The sequence below is a fragment of the Poecilia formosa genome, unplaced genomic scaffold (genome assembly GCF_000485575.1).
Source record: "Poecilia formosa unplaced genomic scaffold, Poecilia_formosa-5.1.2 Scaffold42, whole genome shotgun sequence".
Classification (NCBI taxonomy): Eukaryota; Metazoa; Chordata; class Actinopteri; order Cyprinodontiformes; family Poeciliidae; genus Poecilia; species Poecilia formosa.
In genome coordinates this window covers 957,973-981,832 of record NW_006799981.1, presented here as the reverse complement: position 1 = coordinate 981,832, position 23,860 = coordinate 957,973, and the positions used below count along the sequence as shown (strand labels likewise).

Below are 23,860 nucleotides of genomic sequence, written 5' to 3'. Positions count from 1 at the left end.
TGACGACAGCAGAGACTCTGTCTTGGTTAACCATATTTGTCATTTGGCTTGCAGGGATATGATTTAATGAGTTGTTTTGTTTGCTCTATTTCTACTTACTGTTACATTCGCCCAATATTTATTGCTGGCCACATGCATTGCCCCCTCTGTTAAAGATATTTCAGGCCTACTGCCAGTGGTTAAAGACCCTAAACACTTTCAATAAGTGACATAAATGTGTCAGGTAAAAATTATTTCACAGGAAATATCACCGAATGACCAGTTCTTTCTCACACCCAAGTAATTTTTTGTCAGGCCCATAAAACTCTGGTGATCAAACCTTTTTTCTAACATGGATGTATCGTAATCCTATAGGGTTTTTGGCAAATATCCTTACAAAAACTCCTTTATGATTACAAAAGTTATTTCTTCAGTGCATTCCAGACAGATGTTCCACCACACTACAGCACTGAGACTGCATTGTAAAGTTAAGTATACATCTTAACAGTGAAGTATCTAAAACAAGACCTCAGTGTTGCATTCGATGTAGCTGGTCTTAAAATCCTGATAGAAAGATCTGCAAAGGTGGTGGTGTTGTCTGGTACTGGGCTTAAATTGGACATCTATTGTTGGGTTTTTTCTTAATCTGAGTGAACAAAGGTCTAACATGGGATCCTCAAGGCTTCATTCTCAGGCCACTTTTATTCAGTATTTTGCAGTTTCACATTTCTCAGACTGCGGAAATTTTTTTTTTTTTTTTTTTCTCAACATCCGTCTGCTGATGACACCCAACACGTAACACAGTGCGTCCATAATGAAGATGAGCGCACAGGTCAGAGTTCACTCTAAATGAACTCAGAAAGGATACGAAGCATGTGGAAAAATTACCATGCATTTTCTCTAAACCTACAAAGACTAAGCCGCCATTGGACTTCGCTCCATCAGCATCCTGAAAACAAAAACTGAATCTGTAGTATTATTTACTTCTGTCTTTTTGTGTAATTCTTATATTTTGTGTCTTTAATTTAATCTCCTTCATCTATCTTACCTTTATTCTTGTAAATCTCTTTCATGTATGAGTGATGCTAAACGAAGTAAAGTTGCCTTGCCTTACCAACAACCGTGTCACAGTTCATTTTGTTAAAACATTTGTTTCGGATTATGGTATTTGTCCTATCTGCATTTATGTACTCAAATTGAAGTTGGAAGGTTTCTAAACTATTTCAGTTTGATTTTATTCTATCATATACAATGATTTTATTATTTTTTTTATCAAACAGACAGACCAACAAACACACCAAATATGGACTTTAGATCTTCATTGCAGCTCTTCATGAAAGATAAATGATGCATTTCTCTCATGCTCAACCAGTTTATTGTCCCAGTATAAAGCTGGGACGGTGGTAGAGCACCAGGGCGCCCCACATCGTGGTGAATCGGGTTTTCCTGGTAAACCCAGGCCTATCAAGTTTCCCTGATTATGGGTCAGCAGAGCCCTCCTGGTTCCACTTAGAGCCCTGTTTCATTATTTCAGATTTATCACTGCCCTATTTGCCAGTTACCATTCCGTTCCCCAACCATATGTTCCTAAGTGTATTTCATAGCATCTAATAATGAACAAACTGAGGCATTTTAAGAAACTGCAAGTTGGAGCTGTTCCCAGGCCGCAGGGATTAGGGGCTCTGATGCAGCCGCTGGGTAAAACTGATGTGGTGCCCAAAGGGGAGACAGAACAATCTCAGTGGAGAGAACAGTGCTGGATACGCACCAAGTCATTGCATGGCCCAAAGGCCCGCTCTGGCAGCCATCACCTCCTTCTTCTCAGCATGGGACTGCACAGTAAACCTTTTCCCAGAGGGCATTCCAGTGACTAAAGAAGTGCCACGGATGATTTCCAAATCTTTCCAAATCTCTGATGCTATTTTCCCCACTGAAATTTATCCTGGTCAGGCAGAACATCGTGGCATCTTTATCTAATTTTGCACAGTCTCTTGGACTGCCTTTTCCTGCTCCTCTAAATTGCAGGAATCAGGAAAAGTGATTACACACGAACATTAGGTACCACATCCGAGGATGGAGCTGAATTAATCAAGCTTATGGTTTTGCAAATTGTTTAAAAATAGCATTGCAAAGAGCTGAAAAGGCTTTCCCTTGAATTAATTTGTATATTTGCTTCACAGACTTGGAAAAACAATCATATATACTTTCTGCTTCTTCATCATTTTTCTCCAAATGTCAGTCTTCCCACAAGCTGATGGACTGGTCACTATAACATATATCCTGCACGATCAACAGAGTTTAGACAAACACTAGGCTTTCAACATGTCACAAACTTCACGCCTCTCAAAAGTATTCAAAAGTAGAAGGTAGATGTATCAGGATTGCTTTTTTTTTCACATAGAAATCAAAAACGTCTGGTTTGCACATCTGTTTAGCTCAATTATAATCAGATACTTTTAAATAAAATCTAGTGAAACCAAATACCTTGAGAAATCATCTAATTAGTAAATGGACTCCCTGTGTGATATGTGATCTCAGCATAAATCCAGCTGTTCTGTGAACGTCTCAGAGGTTCGTTAGAGGATTGTGAACACAGGGACACAGCAGATAGGTCAGGGATAAAAGTATGGAAGTTGATTTCTGGCTGTGAAAAATGACTAATCCATTTTTTAAATATCTTGTTCATAACTTTTATCATTAATATTGTGATAAATATTTAATTCCATATTGACATACAAGCACATTCCTGCTCTGGTCCAGAGAAAACAAAACTGAACTCTATTGGTCAACATGAAAAGAACTATTTGTGGAAATAATAATAATAATAATAACAATAATAATAATAATAATAATAATAATGCACATCTTCTGGAACAAATCATGCCCTCTCCGTTCAACCCGATGAAGAGTGTATTGGTATCTAGCAAAGAAAAATGTGCAAAGCAATTTTTAGTGTCGGTCTATTACAATATCTAGGTAAAAAATAAAATAAAAGATCACTACATTTGTGCAATGTATGACACAAGACACCACAAATAATAACCTGAGTCTTCTTAAAATATAAAGAAAAGTAGATGTACAGTAGGCCGCTCTTCCGATGTGGTCCTGAACCTCTTTATGGGAGTGGAAAGACAGTTGAGGTTGGCCCAAGAAAGAAGGAAAATGTGAGATTTAACCTACATTACCATAATAGAATAATCTTGCTGAACAAAGCTGGTATTAGTGATCCCATGGTGGCATTTGGAGATGACCCAACTGAAGGTGAGACCTCACAGATAAATAAAAGGAATATCTACGCCTTATTTCCCTCTTTCATAAGCCAGACTGAGTTGCAACAAGGCGTTCAGAGCACACACACGCACACAGAGCAGCAGATCAGTGCAGAGCGTGTTATTTGCACGTATACCTGGTGCAGCAGCGTGCAGAAGCCAGCTTTACCTGCACATCAGAAGAGATTACATCAAAACGCTTCCAAAACGCGGTCAGCACACCGCCTTCCCTCACACCGCCTTCCTTTTACTTCTTCTGTCATCCAGCAAACCCCCACTCCATCTCCTGATCATTTTAACCTTTCAGTCCCCCCTACGCCGCCTCTCTTTCTTCTCCCTGTCTCTTAGGCTTTTGTCTAGTCTGATGTCATACATTTCCAGGATGCCAGCATTTCTTCCAGCTGTGCTGCATCAAATATCACTCAAAGTTTACTCAAACGAATCAAGCCGGGGCTTCAGTGGATGGTGTCTGACAAGAGTTTTCCTTGCGCAGGGAGTTTTATGTACTGCATGGAGTCACCAACCACACTGATTCCCAGATTAGGCAGCATGCTGCAGCGGGGAAAGATTGTCCCAGAGATAGGAGGGGGGGCTTGGCGCCGTTATGCACAAACAAACAAAAATGGACCTGCACCTTTTGGTTGATGTTCTGTCAAAGTAATGCATGTCACCCAGGTGAACTACAGCTACAATGGACAGAGGGTAAAAAAAAGAGAGAAAGAAAAACGTGTGGAAATGACTCAACTGCTGAATGAAGCATTTTATTAATAAAGACTTAGCAGAATACATTTTGATTGTAATGCATAAAAAACTAAATCTACACCATTAAAAAAAAGTAATATATAACATAAAGTCTATAAGGTGCATCTGGAAACTGGAGGGAAAAGTGTGGCATCAAAAAAATTTTCAAACATTTCCAATGCCTCTGCTGCCCCCTAGTGGATTGACAAAAAATAGTTTTGTCCTTTTTATAAACTAAAGCATACATAGTGCCTTGCTCAATATGTTTTTAGCAACAAACTTTAATATATTTTATTGGGATTTTATGTGAAAGACCAACAAAGTAGTGTATAATTGTGACTGGGAAGGAAAATGACACACAGTTTACAAAATGTTTTGCTAATAAATACGTAAAACGATGGAGGATGTGTAATCAGACTCCTGATTACTCCAATGGTTCTATATTTGGCAGAAAACTCCAACTAACTTACAGTATAAATCCATCTGTTCAGTGAAGGCCTCAGAGGTTTGATAGAAAATATTTATTGAGAAGTTTAAGTAGAGTAAGGTTGTAAAATTATATTCCACATTTTGAATATCTGTCATTTTCAATTCATCACACAGAAATTAAAGAGCGTTTCATTTCTGAATACAAACTTAAAGATGGTGGTCCAGCTAAAGTGAAACAGTGGAGATTATTATTCAGAGAAGCAGCCAAGAGGTTGACTGTAACTCTGGAGGAACTGGATGGAAGAATCTGTTGACAGAACAAAAACCTGGCTTTTGTGGAAGAGTGGCAAGAAAACCATTGTTCGAAGAAATAGCTAAATTTGTTAGAGGCAGCAAAACAGGTTGATCTTTCAGTAGGACAAACATGCAGAAAGAGATGCAGTGGAACGAGAAAGATCAGAGCAGAATCGTGTTAGAATGTCCCAGTCAAAGTTCAGATGTAATATAAATCCAACAAGGAGCCTGTGCCGAGAAACTCTCCATTCACCATCAATACATACTGTGAATGGTTGGTTTCTGCAAAGTATCCAGTAAGGTGCCTGAATAAAAATGCAAGACCCATTTTTAAGAATAATAATTTCACTTTACAGTATTTTGTGTTTGTTTAAATTGTATATATAATCCATTGAAGTTTGTAATTGTGACATGGCAAAATGTAAAAGCAGTGCAGTGAATACTTTTACTCACCCTCAACAGTGAATTTCAAATACTTTTTTTTTTATTTATTTAATTAATTTATTTATTTTGAACAAACAATAAAAAGTAAAATCAGAAAATAATAATCAGGAGACAAAAACTCATGCCAACTGAAATCTTCCCGCACCAGATGAACCCTTAAAGTTCCCCCACATTAAATGATGCTTGAACCTCATGTTCTCATCTTTGGACGTTTAATTATTTACACATTAATATCAACAACAGCAATTTTGGTCTTTGAGGCACCCAGTCCATAAATACACACTTTGTGAAGTACAATAAATGAATCCAGTCTGAAGCTGCAGTAATAAATCAGAGCTAATAGTTTCTGCGTGCTGTAAATCTGTTATGGATTACATTCTGAACTGAACAGCCATGTGGATGTTTTCCTCTTTGGATCCACTGGAGCAAGGCCTGAGACTGATCCTGGTTCTCCTATGGCAGCGTAGCACGTGCTTATCCCCAGGAGGGAAGGTCTGCAGGGGCCACAGCAAATCAGCCCACCGCTCTCTAACACACACACACACACACACATACACACACACACACACACGTCTTCGGTGTGTCCGCTCAGACTGCGACGAGGAGGAAATGCACAGTCTGCAGCTCGGTGACAGAGAGCCACACGCAGCAGGCTGGTCCCTCTGTGCTCACAGGAAAGAGGCCAGAGCAGCTAAACTGGGATCGCTCTGTACATTCGCGCGCTGAGGACGCGTAGCGCTGGCTCACACAAACACACGTGCATGCACAGCGACGCAGGAAGTAGATCAGCAACAGTGCAGGTATCCTTTACTTCCTCTCCTGGCTGCCACTGTCTGCTGATGAAAGGGAATACCCTGATCTGTGCGGACCCCAGCCCAGCTGGCCTTGTGAGCAGCAGCTCATAAAAGGCCATTTCCTTCATAATCACAGCAGCCTTCCTCTAATCTCTCAAAGGATGGTGGCCATTAGACTGCGGAGGGCCTTGTTGTTGCAGGGGGCGTCTATGGCATCTCTATCACCTCAGGGCTCACCATTTAACTACAATAAAAACACAGAGAAACATGTTTTGGAACCGTGAAATCCCAAGTTTGGGTTTTTGTCTCCCCCTGGTTCCTTTGTGACTGGTGGGCTTAATGTTGTCTCCTGCTTGAGCTTGTCTCTCATCGCCTCATTGTTTAGATGCTAAATCCTCAAGAGAATCTTTAAGCAGAAGCCATTTGTCATTAAACATTAAAACATATACATCCATAGCAAGGCTGAATGTACTTTAAGCTTTGTCAACATCTGATCTTTCAGCTGCGTCGGTTTTGGCTTGTTGACTCAGCAGTGTGGATTTCCTGCTATATGAGGCGTTCACTGTGTCAGGTAAGCCTCCTGCTCCAAGATAGTTTGGAGATTTCCACTGATGTGATGCATGTCGGTCTAAAAGAAACATGAATGTCTCTCTCACAATGCAACGCGAATCAGAGCCATCCGTCATCTTACTGTGGTGCACATCCCGATTGTTCTCTGAGGACCATTTACTGATGAGCTTCAGTTTCTGCAGGAGCTGCAAAAGCCTGGCACTACAAAAAAAAAAACCCTCCTGCTCCAGCCAACACATGACGTCTTATAAACATCTCCAAATCCCTCTTGATCTTGTCTTTGTATGTTTTGAGTTTTCAGGTTCTGTGAGGCTGTGATGATTGATTTTAGAGTATTTAAGTGTGTTCTTTAATATTAATTTTAGTTTACTTACTAGCAAGTTAAGATGAATTGCTGCCAGTCTGTTTAGCCACAGTAAGTTCTTGTTGGAGGTGTTACATTCATGGTGGAAATGTAACGTTTTTACAGTTATTCATAAACAGTTTAGCTCTCATATCCCTTCTTAAGAAAAACACCCACTTTGATAATAGCTTGAACAGTGCTCCAGACAGATATGTACAGAGGAGAAGAAAAAGCAAATGAGGTGGATTAGCAGTGCTTACCAACAACTGATGGTGTCATCCAGGACATGTGGGAAATATAATCTGTGCTGCCCAGAAATCGAGCTGTTAGCATGTCATAACAGTCATGTATGACAGTCATGGGACTGGTGTATAGCAACAGCATCTTTAGTCAGAGGCCTCTTCAGATTCACTGCAAGACTGACTCTTACTAGAGAACCTAGAGATATAAGCTTGCTAAACCATTCTTAAAGTGGGATGTATGTCGCAAAAGTCAAGGGTAAATATTTTTTCATAACAGAAAGACAGTCAGTGTTCAACCTGGAGACACATACCTTTTTCGGTAACACTTTATTTGAAGGGGGTGAATAAGACTGACATGACACTGTCATAAACATGACATAACACCTGTCATGAACATGAATAAGCCTTCATGAATATTTATGACTGTCATAAAGCGTCATTCGGTAAATTATGACACATTTAATCCAAAGTTGACATTATTCAAAATGTCTTTGTTATGACAACTTGACATTAACCAGGAAATCATTACTGATATAAATTTGTTATAAAGTATTACTGATTGCACTTTAAAAATGAGGTAACTTTATGTTAGTAAAGATAAAGTTTAAACAGTAATGATTTCTTGGTTAATGTGAAGTTGTCATAACAAAGACATATTGAATAATGTCAACTTTGTATTAAAAGTGTCATAATTTACCGAATGACGCTTTATGACAACAGTCATAAATATTCATGAAGGCTTATTCATGTTCATGACAGGTGTTATGTCATGTTTATGACAGTGTCATGTCAGTCTTATTCACCCCCTTCAAATAAAGTGTTACCAATTTTTCTTTTTTTTTTCTTTTCTCATCACATCCTCATCTTATCTCATGTAAAAGAACACGATGTGATTTTTGTTGCACAGGAAACCAGTGAACAAGGATTTATTTATTTTTGCATCACAGTCATACCTTTTGGCACAACAGTTTTTATACGTAGCTATTTGTTGAATTAATTTAGTTTCATTTCTTTCATTTAGTTCATTACTTTTTTGTAACTTAAAAGAATAAAAAATATAAATCCTGAGAAGTATTAGAGCAGGAAAAGTACTCGATTTTACGAAAGAAGAATAACATTGTAGTTTTCTGGGCTTATTTTCATCTCTTAATAGCCCAGAATAAATGAACTGCTATTATCCTGATATAGAGATATATTTTTCTTATTTCATGAAATCAAGTGAAGTCATTATTTCTTGGAAAGTGAGAGTGGAGCCACAATAGGTGCCCCTATGCTCCCGACACAATGCTCCCTTTACTTCTTGCACAGCAGATAAAAGATTATCTCAACACACACACGGCCAGGACACAAAAAAGGTAGGAGTTTCTAAAATAATGATCCTGTCTGGCAGCTATTACCAGTCGTTTATCATTCGTTAATGTACCATAGATCCTGTTGTTCAGTAGGCCCGTATCCACACTTAATGCTGTTTTAAAATGGGAGCATTGTGGCGTTGTGGTTAAGTAAGAGCATGGTCTGCTGAACACTCTGACATTCATCTAAATGAGTTCACATAAAGCTGGGGGCCTAAACGCTTCCAACATAAACATCACCTGGAGCCCCCAGCGTGGGCCCCAGCACCACTTCAACAGCCAACCGGAGCCTCAAGACTTTCGGGTAAACAGGAAGCTTGAACCAATAGCAGAAAGGGAAACTACGTCTTGCCAATGGAAGGAGTGACTGGCTGTGAATTTCAGATGAAACAGGGAACTCTGGGCCCCTGTGATGCAAAGCGATAGCCCAAGATGTGGGCGGTGAGACGTTTTACAGCAGTGAGGAACTCGTATGACCTTCAGCAGTTCCGCTTTCTGTTTGGCAGACTGGAGTTTAGAAAAATGACAGTTTCAGCATCAGATCAGCGAAGAATGAATTAATTTCCACCACTTTTTAACACAAGTTAAAAAGACACGAGTGAAACAAAAGCACTACCTGGGGCAGGGCCGCCAAAAACTACTCAAAACTCCTCTAGAGAGGTATTAGGGGAACAAAGTGATTGCATAGCAACAAAGTAAAGATCTGAGAGGAAACCCTGAGTGAGGATTAGGAGACAAACTGCTGAACAACCCATAAAATGAAGATAAACAGCTGGGTTTTCTGTAAGTTGTGCGAGCAGGTTCGGACCTGCCCAGCCTGGATTCAGCGAGGAGGGAAAGACGCTCATGGAAACATGATGACCTGCTACCAGCATACTCTACACACACTGCAGTGTGTGCTTCATCACAAAGATTATCTGACATAGTATCTGTCAAAAACATCTAAACGTTTTTAGATGTACGCTAAAACGTCCCACATTTATGGTTTGTGAAAACTGGTAAATGGGAATTCTGTTGGCTTTCTTATTGACACTTCTATAAGAAATAACTTCCATATCACATGATGAACATGTCATGTCCAGGTCCTCCCACCTGAGCTGTGGCTTTAGAAGCTAATCTTCTTGGATTAATACCATCTTTGCCCAGGTCTTGGCTGACTTGCTGTGACGCCAAACTCCAGTTCAATGGTTTCCACAATCCTGTTTCTTCACTGATGTCCTCACAGATCAACTGATTAAACTGAGGTCAAGTTGAATCCACTTACACATAGTTTTGAGTGCATGTATGTGTAAGGGGGGCCATGCAGGATGGGGAGAAAGCTCAAGATTTTCCTCTTCTAGGAACATTTCAGCTGATTTTCAAACTTCCAAGTTTATTTTTCATGAAAGCATCAGGGGGAAAAAAAAGAATAAAGGTCATCATACTTTATTCTTTATTCAACCCAACTGCTAATTACATATTTTTTTCTGAAAATGTTCAAGATCTATTGCACTACTGTCAAAAAAAATAATAGAAGTACTTGGAAAATGTACTTTGGAAATGAAATGGAAAATATTTACTGTTGTACCAGTGGTTTATAACATAAAAAGCCCAATAATATTTACTGGTGTCTGCTGCTGATTTTCAGCCTGTGCATGAAACAGACCAGAGCCCTTTAAGTGCTTCTCACAGCTTTGGGTCTCAGGACCTGCCTGCTTTTATTCCAGTTTCAGAAGGGGCCAAGCAGCGGATGGAAACAAGCCTTCAAGGAAATCAATGGAGGAGGTGCAGCGAAGGCATAAGTCTGCCAGGTTGCATTTAGGTGCAAAAAAAAAAAAAAAAAGGAGAAAAGAAGCAGTAAGTTGGAAAAGGGAGCTATAAAGTCAGGTCAGCTGGATCGGAGTCGCTGTTTTAGGTAGCAGGGTGGCTGTAGGAGAAAGGCCCTGCATGCATACAGATGATCTGGCTGTAACAGCTCTCCGGCAGTTATTCATCAAGCCATTAAAAGGAGCACAAACAAGTCATTTGGGAGCCCTGTGTGTTACAGACAGTTTTTCTTCTCTTTGTGTCAAGATTTTTTTTTTCTTTACTGGGGGGGGAGGGGGCAAGGAAGAGAAGGAGAATACAGATCGAAGAATAAATCCGAGGCGATGAAAAGGGAGAAAACGGTTAGACCTGGGCAGCGAGCTGAGGCCAGCTGTTGGTCTGCCTCCCGAGCAGAAAAGAAGTTAATTAACTGCGGAAGTGGCTCACGCTGGGACTAATTCACTTCAAGGACAGGCTGATAAATGAGCGAACATTAAAATTCAGCCTACCTGGGTTGGAATTCCCAGAGTGTCAGCCTTTCTGGTATTATCACAAAGTGCTGGAGGTGTTTAGCTTTATTTTAAGAGACAAGAGTGCCCTCTTGTGTTAACATTCATGTAAGCGAGTGAGAAGAAAAAAAACAAAAACAAACCTTGAAGACATTTTTTATTACCATTCATATACACATATAATTCTTTATCTTGCCATGAAGCATCAGAATCACGATTTTAACAATAGACAAAGAAAAAAAGATAAACATTATGGATTTTCTTCTTAGAAAATACACAGTTAAAGACATGTCTACGTGCCAGGATTTTCAACAGTATAATTTCATTGTACATATAAAGAAAAGCAGCAGAATGTTGTTAAACATTTCGTCAAAAGGAAAAGAAGACCAGTACACGTCTCCACGATGCCCTCACACAGAGTAAGATACACTACAGCTAATCACGAGTAGTGTTAGGCGGAGCAGTCAGTGGACGTGGGTTACCATAGCAACACTGTTCCAGTTTTTTACAGTAGCACGGATTACATGAAACACCACTGGTGTGTTTATGAAACACATCAACACTAAAAGTAAGAAACTGTTCTTTTTCTTCTTTTTTTTAAATCACAAACACTATAAAATCTTTGCAACATTACGCTGATGGTTTGGATCTTCAGGATATGTTTAGCATGTAAAGAACCAGGCGGGACAGCGAAGAACGGGTGGCAGTGCAAAAGTATTCCCACCTCTTATACTTTTTTATTGTTGTATTATAACCACAAACTTTAATCTATTTTATTGGGATTTCATACGATAGATTAGCATATAAATAGTGCATAATTGTGTGGAAGGCAAAAATATTTGCACAAATCAGAACCAGTCGACTTCAGAAATCACTTGTGAGGCAGGAAACTCACACTGCACATCACCCTGAACACACCTACCCCACAGTGAAATCTGGTGGTGGCAGCATCATGCTGTGGGAAGCTGATCACAGATGATTGAGTCGAATAAATAAGGAGAAAACCTATTAGAGTCTTCACCAAGCTTTGGACTGGGGTGGAAGTTCAGCTTCTAGCTGGCGATCACCAACATGTCATGTGTCAAAATGGTCCTGTCAAAGTCCAGAGGTAAATCTGTATGAAGGACTTGAAAACAGATGTCCACAGATATTCTCTTCTGATTGAGTTTGAGCATTTTAGATAAGAAAACTGTGCAGGATATCTTTACTCAGGATATGCACAGCTGCACAATCATGTGCTACTTTGTGTTACTCTGTCATGTATAATCCCAATAAACTGCAATTAATTTTGCGGTTGTAAGATGACAAAAGTTTAAAAGGTCTAAGTGGAATGAATGAATGAATGCAAGGGATTATTTCAGAAAGCAGCACAGACTGGTTAAACGTTTCAGAGGTCTGATTAACAGCTTGATAGCTCTGTTTGTAGCAAACGTCATTACCGTAACATCAAAAACACAGATGGCAAACTGTTGCAAGTGTCCATAGAAACAGCCGAAAGGATGCTAAAAGATAACTGGAATGGATTAAGATACATCATGCGTCTAATTCACGTCATCACTGTGGTGACAGTTCTCGTATCAAACTGACAAATCAGGAAAAGTCAGGTTTTGGTGAGTGACTCAAAGAACAAGTTGCTTTTGTGTATTTGTGCATAATCACATGGCCAGTTAAAGCAAGATCTCCAATCAAATTATAAAGTCTTAGGTGTGAAATTAAAAGTGCAATTCATGAATCAAGAAAGTCACCCATGGGGCACCGCTACAACACACTTTCAAAAGGACAGAGATCATTTTTTTCAGTGACACCCATAGAGCTACAGTAGTACTCTGACATCACCAAAACCGTCACGGAAAGTAACCATTTGTAAAACAAACATTCAGGGATTTCAATGGAAGCAACATGGAGTGACAAAGAGGTGATGGGGACACAAAGTGTTTCTTCTTGGGCCGTTACATGCATTTACACATGAACACACACACATACACACACAGACCGTTTACATCACCTCAACCTCATCACAGCCACAGGTAGCTTCCAGTAAAAACCTCACAAGGAATAAACACCTCGCATCTCCTCTCCTCAGAGACGCAGAGGTGATGAGCATGAATCTCCCGGATGCCGATCCAGAGTTCATTCATAATGATCGAGTTCTGACAGACACCCGCTCACTCTGTGCTCTCCAGTCCCACTTCCACCTCGTCTTCGCCAAGTACGGCTTCGGGAACGCCACCTTCCCCCTGGAAGAGCTCCTCCATCAGCTGCTCTCCGGCGCTGCCGGCCCGCGACGCCCACAGAGCGGCGCCCTCCCGCAGGCCCAGCGAACGCAGCAGCCGTGCAAAGTCCAGAAACGCAGCCTCGATGAGTTTATGTGCAGCGACGGGTTAAGGAGGACACAGCACTACGTGCAAACACTCGAGGAAATTCTAAGGTGGCGTTTCAATATGTATAAACTGACCTAAAATATGCCTGTGCAAAACAAAAAGCGACCTAAGCATCATTGAGACCCAATGAGTGCTGTAGTGAGATTTCAAAAAAAGGATATTGGAAGAGTCGTTGGCCTCCATTACCCCAGATTTCAAACAAGCCTCAATGAAGAGGGCGGCGCGATCAAAGTACCTCATACTGCCAAGGCAGGTGGAAAAGAAAAGAAAAGAAAAGAAAGACACAGAAGGAGGTTAGAACATTAGCCATAAACCAATGCTTCACGTGTGATTATGAAGCATTCATCAACTCTGAGCAGCTCTTGCTCAGAAACCTGAGCAAAAGCTGTGGGGAAGGCAGAGTGGTACCAGCATTAGATTGATCAAAGGTACAGGGCAAGTCGCATCCTCAATACACAAATTTAGAGATTTTGATTTTAAAATCACAAGATGAAAATAAATCCAATTATAAAAAGCCTGACAACCTTTTTAAAAACTGAATCAAGCTCGTTTATCAAATATTATATAAAAAGGTTTTAAATAATATTCTTACCACATGTAATTCGTTTAAATAACTACAAATAGATACTTATTTAAATCAATTCTCTCACCTGTGCAGCATCTCTCCCACTTTGTAAAAGCAGCCCAGGGACAGCAGCACCAGGATGGCTTTGGATTTCTGGTTGACCTGAGGGGAGCACAGGTGCTCTGCCCAGCGCTTCAGCACGTCGGAGCCTTCTGCTGGGTTCAGGCGCACCTGGAAACCCAGAGATTCACACCGTCACACAACAGGCAAAGCTACACGTACAACACACAAACATGGTTTAGAGTGAAGGGTGGGTCGGAGCACAGCACTCAGTTTGTACATTTTATTTTTATCCAATGGTTTTTATTCCACAAATTTGCAAATTTTAAGCTAGATGGATAAAGAAAGATAAAGAAAGACACAAGGAGATAAAGAGAAAGTGGACTAGAAGGAAGCAAGGATAGATAGATTCTGTCCCAAATTTGCTAAATTTAAGATAGAGAAATTGAGATAAAAGACAAGAAAAGAAAAAACAAGGAGAGAGATGTAGAGAGAAAGCAACAGACAGAAATAGATGGAGAGAAGGAGAAAAAAGATGGAAAAAGGATGGATGGTTCAAATAGTTAGTTTGGAAATATAAACATCTTTTCATTTTCTTTGCTCAGACTTATTCAGACCTGGAAATGACTAAAATCAAATACCCACCTTTAAAACTATGAGCAACGATAGAGAAAAAAAAAAGACCTCCATCTCACTTATCGTCTGATTTTTCAGCGATATGAAGAGCGTGCTTCAGGACTCAGAGCTGAGTCTTCTGCAGCGCTGCTTCCTGGTGTCACCCACTACTGATGTAGTGGGTCTTCTTCCGTCGACCCACTACATCAGCCTCCGATCCCAGAACTGCTGAGTTACCTTAGCGAGCCACACCGCTCGGTTCCACTCCCCGTAGGTCTGCAGGTAGCGGCAGGCGTCCGCCGCCTTGTCAATCAGACACAACAACTGGACTCCCTCTGCAACAAAGTCAAAACAGTCCACAGAAATGTGTGAAGAAGAGACAAACCGCTGAGACTCATACTTTCTGCATTTGGCTCATTTAAACTGACAAAGCAGATAACAGGTTGTGATAATTACCTGCCAGTTTGCCATTAGCAATCATATTGGTGGCCACTAGCTTGATTGTAGACTGTGAAGGGCCCGAGGAGGTGATGGTGGTCACTAGGCAGGCTTTGAGTGAATCGCAGTAGTAGCTGGGGTTATCTGCACTCGTCTCCAGCAGTAACTGCACCGCCCGGTCGGTCTGAGAGACACAATAAGACGACACCTGAGGCAGGCAAGCACTGGGAACTGTGAGCGGTAACAATTTTAATCTGGTGTACACACTCAGGAAGGTCATGCTGGGTTGTGGACAGGCCTCTCTGCGCCAGATTATGATCCATTTACAATTAATCTGAGTGTATGTGTATGCAGGGTTGAGAAGTGGAACGCTGTTCTTTAAAGCTGGATTAAAACAAAACGGATCAGGCCTCACGTTGCAAACTATGTGAGAATTTAGAATCTAGATTCAGAAACTTTGCAATAGGAATCCTTAATGGCTCTCGCACAAAAATGAAGTCTGAGAACCGCTGGTTTAGGTGATGGGATGGTGTTGTACCTACCTGACCCAGCAGGAGGAGCTGGTCAGCACATTTCTTGGTGTGTTCATAACTGGACCTCTTCACCTCCTGCAAGTGAACTCGATCCAGCTGGAACTTCTGTTGAGTGAATCAAGTGGAGAAGATGACTTCCAAATATTAATGTTAAAACACTTATGAGTCGGAGAAATGTGACGAAATGAGTCATGAACTGAGTGAGACAACAGAGGAAACTACAGCACTTTGCAGAAAAACATAAGTCTGTAACGTTTTAACATTTTGATACTTCATAATCACAAACTTTATTGTCTTTCAGCTGGATTTGGGATCTTTTCTCAGTGGAAGATGAAGAAACAAGTAAAACTACCTGACGTGCCTCTCTTTCTACTGACCTGGAAGTAAGAACTCTCGCACAAAATGTCGTGGCAAATGTCCAGGTGGTTCTGAGACGGCGGCTGGGTTTCTTCACTCCCCCCTTCAGAGGTCACGCTTAGCTGACGAGCCTGGGCAAACAGCTGCAGGTAGTGGGACGCCACTGTCCAGAAGTTAAGGTCGGACTCATCCCCGAACAACCTAGAGTCAACCACAACATGTCAGACACGTTCAGGAGAGGAAAATCTCTCTCTGAAGGATTCTTCTGTTTTACAAGGAACTTTATTTTCTTAGTAATATGCTCACTAATGATTTGAGCTCCTATAACTTTTAACTTTCTTTAACTTATTCGTCCTTTAGCATCATTTAACATAGTGCAATCTGAAGATTAACAAAGACTTTACAAAGAAGGAGAACCCACCGTGACACCAGGAGGCAGCGCTGCAGAAGACTCAGCTCCGAGTCCTGAAGCACGCTCTTCATATCGCTGAAAAACCACACAGACATTCAGCAGAACCAGAGAGGCTGTTTTTATCTTCCAGACCACAGAGTACACGCTGCTTTTGCGGCTGCAGCTTAGAACTAATTTAACCTGAAAGGCAAAACTTCATTTACCAAAAAACTTCCTGCAGTACATATTGATAGAAAGACACAAACATGTGAATCTGAGTATTTGAATTCTAACTTTCAGGCTACAGGTCCAAGTGTTAAAACTCTCATTGGCATGAATGTCACGTCAATGTTTGTCCTTTCTGTATGNTATGGACTTTAGATCTTCATTGCAGCTCTTCATGAAAGATAAATGATGCATTTCTCTCATGCTCAACCAGTTTATTGTCCCAGTATAAAGCTGGGACGGTGGTAGAGCACCAGGGCGCCCCACATCGTGGTGAATCGGGTTTTCCTGGTAAACCCAGGCCTATCAAGTTTCCCTGATTATGGGTCAGCAGAGCCCTCCTGGTTCCACTTAGAGCCCTGTTTCATTATTTCAGATTTATCACTGCCCTATTTGCCAGTTACCATTCCGTTCCCCAACCATATGTTCCTAAGTGTATTTCATAGCATCTAATAATGAACAAACTGAGGCATTTTAAGAAACTGCAAGTTGGAGCTGTTCCCAGGCCGCAGGGATTAGGGGCTCTGATGCAGCCGCTGGGTAAAACTGATGTGGTGCCCAAAGGGGAGACAGAACAATCTCAGTGGAGAGAACAGTGCTGGATACGCACCAAGTCATTGCATGGCCCAAAGGCCCGCTCTGGCAGCCATCACCTCCTTCTTCTCAGCATGGGACTGCACAGTAAACCTTTTCCCAGAGGGCATTCCAGTGACTAAAGAAGTGCCACGGATGATTTCCAAATCTTTCCAAATCTCTGATGCTATTTTCCCCACTGAAATTTATCCTGGTCAGGCAGAACATCGTGGCATCTTTATCTAATTTTGCACAGTCTCTTGGACTGCCTTTTCCTGCTCCTCTAAATTGCAGGAATCAGGAAAAGTGATTACACACGAACATTAGGTACCACATCCGAGGATGGAGCTGAATTAATCAAGCTTATGGTTTTGCAAATTGTTTAAAAATAGCATTGCAAAGAGCTGAAAAGGCTTTCCCTTGAATTAATTTGTATATTTGCTTCACAGACTTGGAAAAACAATCATATATACTTTCTGCTTCTTCATCATTTTTCTCCAAATGTCAGTCTTCCCACAAGCTGATGGACTGGTCACTATAACATATATCCTGCACGATCAACAGAGTTTAGACAAACACTAGGCTTTCAACATGTCACAAACTTCACGCCTCTCAAAAGTATTCAAAAGTAGAAGGTAGATGTATCAGGATTGCTTTTTTTTTCACATAGAAATCAAAAACGTCTGGTTTGCACATCTGTTTAGCTCAATTATAATCAGATACTTTTAAATAAAATCTAGTGAAACCAAATACCTTGAGAAATCATCTAATTAGTAAATGGACTCCCTGTGTGATATGTGATCTCAGCATAAATCCAGCTGTTCTGTGAACGTCTCAGAGGTTCGTTAGAGGATTGTGAACACAGGGACACAGCAGATAGGTCAGGGATAAAAGTATGGAAGTTGATTTCTGGCTGTGAAAAATGACTAATCCATTTTTTAAATATCTTGTTCATAACTTTTATCATTAATATTGTGATAAATATTTAATTCCATATTGACATACAAGCACATTCCTGCTCTGGTCCAGAGAAAACAAAACTGAACTCTATTGGTCAACATGAAAAGAACTATTTGTGGAAATAATAATAATAATAATAACAATAATAATAATAATAATAATAATAATGCACATCTTCTGGAACAAATCATGCCCTCTCCGTTCAACCCGATGAAGAGTGTATTGGTATCTAGCAAAGAAAAATGTGCAAAGCAATTTTTAGTGTCGGTCTATTACAATATCTAGGTAAAAAATAAAATAAAAGATCACTACATTTGTGCAATGTATGACACAAGACACCACAAATAATAACCTGAGTCTTCTTAAAATATAAAGAAAAGTAGATGTACAGTAGGCCGCTCTTCCGATGTGGTCCTGAACCTCTTTATGGGAGTGGAAAGACAGTTGAGGTTGGCCCAAGAAAGAAGGAAAATGTGAGATTTAACCTACATTACCATAATAGAATAATCTTGCTGAACAAAGCTGGTATTAGTGATCCCATGGTGGCATTTGGAGATGACCCAACTGAAGGTGAGACCTCACAGATAAATAAAAGGAATATCTACGCCTTATTTCCCTCTTTCATAAGCCAGACTGAGTTGCAACAAGGCGTTCAGAGCACACACACGCACACAGAGCAGCAGATCAGTGCAGAGCGTGTTATTTGCACGTATACCTGGTGCAGCAGCGTGCAGAAGCCAGCTTTACCTGCACATCAGAAGAGATTACATCAAAACGCTTCCAAAACGCGGTCAGCACACCGCCTTCCCTCACACCGCCTTCCTTTTACTTCTTCTGTCATCCAGCAAACCCCCACTCCATCTCCTGATCATTTTAACCTTTCAGTCCCCCCTACGCCGCCTCTCTTTCTTCTCCCTGTCTCTTAGGCTTTTGTCTAGTCTGATGTCATACATTTCCAGGATGCCAGCATTTCTTCCAGCTGTGCTGCATCAAATATCACTCAAAGTTTACTCAAACGAATCAAGCCGGGGCTTCAGTGGATGGTGTCTGACAAGAGTTTTCCTTGCGCAGGGAGTTTTATGTACTGCATGGAGTCACCAACCACACTGATTCCCAGATTAGGCAGCATGCTGCAGCGGGGAAAGATTGTCCCAGAGATAGGAGGGGGGGCTTGGCGCCGTTATGCACAAACAAACAAAAATGGACCTGCACCTTTTGGTTGATGTTCTGTCAAAGTAATGCATGTCACCCAGGTGAACTACAGCTACAATGGACAGAGGGTAAAAAAAAGAGAGAAAGAAAAACGTGTGGAAATGACTCAACTGCTGAATGAAGCATTTTATTAATAAAGACTTAGCAGAATACATTTTGATTGTAATGCATAAAAAACTAAATCTACACCATTAAAAAAAAGTAATATATAACATAAAGTCTATAAGGTGCATCTGGAAACTGGAGGGAAAAGTGTGGCATCAAAAAAATTTTCAAACATTTCCAATGCCTCTGCTGCCCCCTAGTGGATTGACAAAAAATAGTTTTGTCCTTTTTATAAACTAAAGCATACATAGTGCCTTGCTCAATATGTTTTTAGCAACAAACTTTAATATATTTTATTGGGATTTTATGTGAAAGACCAACAAAGTAGTGTATAATTGTGACTGGGAAGGAAAATGACACACAGTTTACAAAATGTTTTGCTAATAAATACGTAAAACGATGGAGGATGTGTAATCAGACTCCTGATTACTCCAATGGTTCTATATTTGGCAGAAAACTCCAACTAACTTACAGTATAAATCCATCTGTTCAGTGAAGGCCTCAGAGGTTTGATAGAAAATATTTATTGAGAAGTTTAAGTAGAGTAAGGTTGTAAAATTATATTCCACATTTTGAATATCTGTCATTTTCAATTCATCACACAGAAATTAAAGAGCGTTTCATTTCTGAATACAAACTTAAAGATGGTGGTCCAGCTAAAGTGAAACAGTGGAGATTATTATTCAGAGAAGCAGCCAAGAGGTTGACTGTAACTCTGGAGGAACTGGATGGAAGAATCTGTTGACAGAACAAAAACCTGGCTTTTGTGGAAGAGTGGCAAGAAAACCATTGTTCGAAGAAATAGCTAAATTTGTTAGAGGCAGCAAAACAGGTTGATCTTTCAGTAGGACAAACATGCAGAAAGAGATGCAGTGGAACGAGAAAGATCAGAGCAGAATCGTGTTAGAATGTCCCAGTCAAAGTTCAGATGTAATATAAATCCAACAAGGAGCCTGTGCCGAGAAACTCTCCATTCACCATCAATACATACTGTGAATGGTTGGTTTCTGCAAAGTATCCAGTAAGGTGCCTGAATAAAAATGCAAGACCCATTTTTAAGAATAATAATTTCACTTTACAGTATTTTGTGTTTGTTTAAATTGTATATATAATCCATTGAAGTTTGTAATTGTGACATGGCAAAATGTAAAAGCAGTGCAGTGAATACTTTTACTCACCCTCAACAGTGAATTTCAAATACTTTTTTTTTTATTTATTTAATTAATTTATTTATTTTGAACAAACAATAAAAAGTAAAATCAGAAAATAATAATCAGGAGACAAAAACTCATGCCAACTGAAATCTTCCCGCACCAGATGAACCCTTAAAGTTCCCCCACATTAAATGATGCTTGAACCTCATGTTCTCATCTTTGGACGTTTAATTATTTACACATTAATATCAACAACAGCAATTTTGGTCTTTGAGGCACCCAGTCCATAAATACACACTTTGTGAAGTACAATAAATGAATCCAGTCTGAAGCTGCAGTAATAAATCAGAGCTAATAGTTTCTGCGTGCTGTAAATCTGTTATGGATTACATTCTGAACTGAACAGCCATGTGGATGTTTTCCTCTTTGGATCCACTGGAGCAAGGCCTGAGACTGATCCTGGTTCTCCTATGGCAGCGTAGCACGTGCTTATCCCCAGGAGGGAAGGTCTGCAGGGGCCACAGCAAATCAGCCCACCGCTCTCTAACACACACACACACACACACATACACACACACACACACACGTCTTTGGTGTGTCCGCTCAGACTGCGACGAGGAGGAAATGCACAGTCTGCTTGACCTGAAACCAGAACAGGCAGCTCGGTGACAGAGAGCCACACGCAGCAGGCTGGTCCCTCTGTGCTCACAGGAAAGAGGCCAGAGCAGTTAAACTGGGATCGCTCTGTACATTCGCACGCTGAGGACGCGTAGCGCTGGCTCACACAAACACACGTGCATGCACAGCTACGCAGGAAGTAGATCAGCAACAGTGCAGGTATCCTTTACTTCCTCTCCTGGCTGCCACTGTCTGCTGATGAAAGGGAATACCCTGATCTGTGCGGACCCCAGCCCAGCTGGCCTTGTGAGCAGCAGCTCATAAAAGGCCATTTCCTTCATAATCACAGCAGCCTTCCTCTAATCTCTCAAAGGATGGTGGCCATTAGACTGCGGAGGGCCTTGTTGTTGCAGGGGGCGTCTATGGCATCTCTATCACCTCAGGGCTCACCATTTAACTACAATAAAAACACAGAGAAACATGTTTTGGAACCGTGAAATCCCAAGTTTGGGTTTTTGTCTCCCCCTGGTTCCTTTGTGACTGGTGGGCTTAATGTTGTCTCCTGCTTGAGCTTGTCTCTCATCGCCTCATTGTTTAGATGCTAAATCCTCAAGAGAATCTTTAAGCAGAAGCCATTTGTCATTAAACATTAAAACATATACATCCATAGCGAGGCTGAACGTACTTTAAGCTTTGTCAACATCTGATCTTTCAGCTGCGTCGGTTTTGGCTTGTTGACTCAGCAGTGTGGATTTCCTGCTATATGAGGCGTTCACTGTGTCAGGTAAGCCTCCTGCTCCAAGATAGTTTGGAGATTTCCACTGATGTGATGCATGTCGGTCTAAAAGAAACATGAATGTCTCTCTCACAATGCAACGCGAATCAGAGCCATCCGTCATCTTACTGTGGTGCACATCCCGATTGTTCTCTGAGGACCATTTGCTGATGAGCTTCAGTTTCTGCAGGAGCTGCAAAAGCCTGGCACTACAAAAAAACCCTTCTACTCCAGCCAACACATGACGTCTTATAAACATCTCCAAATCCCTCTTGATCTTGTCTTTGTATGTTTTGAGTTTTCAGGTTCTGTGAGGCTGTGATGATTGATTTTAGAGTATTGAAGTGTTTTATTTAATATTAATTTTGGTTTACTTACTAGCTGGTGGAAATGTGATGTTTTTACAGTTATTCATAAACAGTTTAGCTCTCATATCCCTTCTTAAGAAAAACACCCACTTTGATAATAGCTTGAACAGTGCTCCAGACAGATATGTACAGAGGAGAAGAAAAAGCAAATGAGGTGGATTAGCAGTGCTTACCAACAACTGATGGTGTCATCCAGGACATGTGGGAAATATAATCTGTGCTGCCCAGAAATCGAGCTGTTAGCATGTCATAACAGTCATGTATGACAGTCATGGGACTGGTGTATAGCAACAGCATCTTTAGTCAGAGGCCTCTTCAGATTCACTGCAAGACTGACTCTTACTAGAGAACCTAGAGATATAAGCTTGCCAAACCATTCTTAAAGTGGGATGTATGTCGCAAAAGTCAGGGGTAAATATTTTTTCATAGCAGAAAGACAGTCAGTGTTCAACCTGGAGACACATATATTTTTCTTTTTATTTCTTTTCTCATCACATCCTCATCTTATCTCATGTAAAAGAACATGATGTGATTTTTGTTGCACAGGAAACCAGTGAACAAGGATTTATTTATTTTTGCATCACAGTCATACCTTTTGGCACAACAGTTTAAATACGTAGCTATTTGTGGAATTAATTTAGTTTCATTTCTTTCATTTAGTTCATTACTTTTCGTAACTTAAAAGAATAAAAAATATAAATCCTGAGAAGTATTAGAGCAGGAAAAGTACTCGATTTTACCAAAGAAGTAGTTTTCTTTTAGTTTTCTGGGCTTATTTTCATCTCTTAATAGCCCAGAATAAATGAACTGCTATTATCCTGATATAGAGATATATTTTTCTTATGTCATGAAATCAAGTGAAGTCATTATTTCTTGGAAAGTGAGAGTGGAGCCACAATAGGTGCCCCTATGCTCCTGACACAATGCTCCCTTTACTTCTTGCACAGCAGATAAAAGGTTATCTCAACACACACACGGCCAGGACACAAAAAAGGTAGGAGTTTCTAAAATAATGATCCTGTCTGGCAGCTATTACCAGTCGTTTATCATTCGTTAATGTACCATAGATCCTGTTGTTCAGTAGGCCCGTATCCACACTTAATGCTGTTTTAAAATGGGAGCATTGTGGCGTTGTGGTTAAGTAAGAGCATGGTCTGCTGAACACTCTGACATTCATCTAAATGAGTTCACATAAAGCTGGGGGCCTAAACGCTTCCAACATAAACATCACCTGGAGCCCCCAGCGTGGGCCCCAGCACCACTTCAACAGCCAACCGGAGCCTCAAGACTTTCGGGTAAACAGGAAGCTTGAACCAATAGCAGAAAGGGAAACTACGTCTTGCCAATGGAAGGAGTGACTGGCTGTGAATTTCAGATGAAACAGGGAACTCTGGGCCCCTGTGATGCAAAGCGATAGCCCAAGATGTGGGCGGTGAGACGTTTTACAGCAGTGAGGAACTCGTATGACCTTCAGCAGTTCCGCTTTCTGTTTGGCAGACTGGAATTTAGAAAAATGACAGTTTCAGCATCAGATCAGCGAAGAATGAATTAATTTCCACCACTTTTTAACACAAGTTAAAAAGATACGAGTGAAACAAAAGCACTACCTGGGGCAGGGCCGCCAAAAACTACTCAAAACTCCTCTAGAGAGGTATTAGGGGAACAAAGTGATTGCATAGCAACAAAGTAAAGATCTGAGAGGAAACCCTGAGTGAGGATTAGGAGACAAACTGCTGAACAACCCATAAAATGAAGATAAACAGCTGGGTTTTCTGTAAG

At 40.7% G+C, this 23,860-nt stretch overlaps 1 protein-coding gene across 1 annotated transcript; it reads right to left on the bottom strand.

Moving 5' to 3' along the window:
- Window positions 1–10,891: 10,891 nt before the first annotated feature.
- Window positions 10,892–16,227, bottom strand: LOC103137627 (WD repeat-containing protein 11-like). Its single transcript, XM_007551439.2, has 8 exons — window positions 16,122–16,227; window positions 15,721–15,901; window positions 15,353–15,448; window positions 14,829–14,994; window positions 14,610–14,707; window positions 13,783–13,928; window positions 13,294–13,373; window positions 10,892–13,119 (listed from the first exon to the last, which is right to left on the bottom strand). Exons 1-8 carry the CDS (start codon window positions 16,205–16,207, stop codon window positions 12,917–12,919), a joined length of 1,056 nt encoding a protein of 351 aa, XP_007551501.2. The 5' UTR covers window positions 16,208–16,227; the 3' UTR covers window positions 10,892–12,916.
- Window positions 16,228–23,860: the final 7,633 nt, after the last annotated feature.

What these genes read in the sequence shown, in the direction of transcription:
- LOC103137627 (XM_007551439.2), bottom strand. Translation starts at nt 16,207, where the DNA reads ATGTCTGTGTGGTTTTTCAGCGATATGAAGAGCGTGCTTCAGGACTCG. An exon ending in GCGAGAGTTCTTACTTCCAG is followed by an intron (nt 15,449 to 15,720) that starts GTCAGTAGAAAG and finishes TTCACTCAACAG; the next exon opens with AAGTTCCAGCTGGATCGAGT. An exon ending in GAGCGGTGTGGCTCGCTAAG is followed by an intron (nt 13,929 to 14,609) that starts GTAACTCAGCAG and finishes CTGGGTTTCCAG; the next exon opens with GTGCGCCTGAACCCAGCAGA.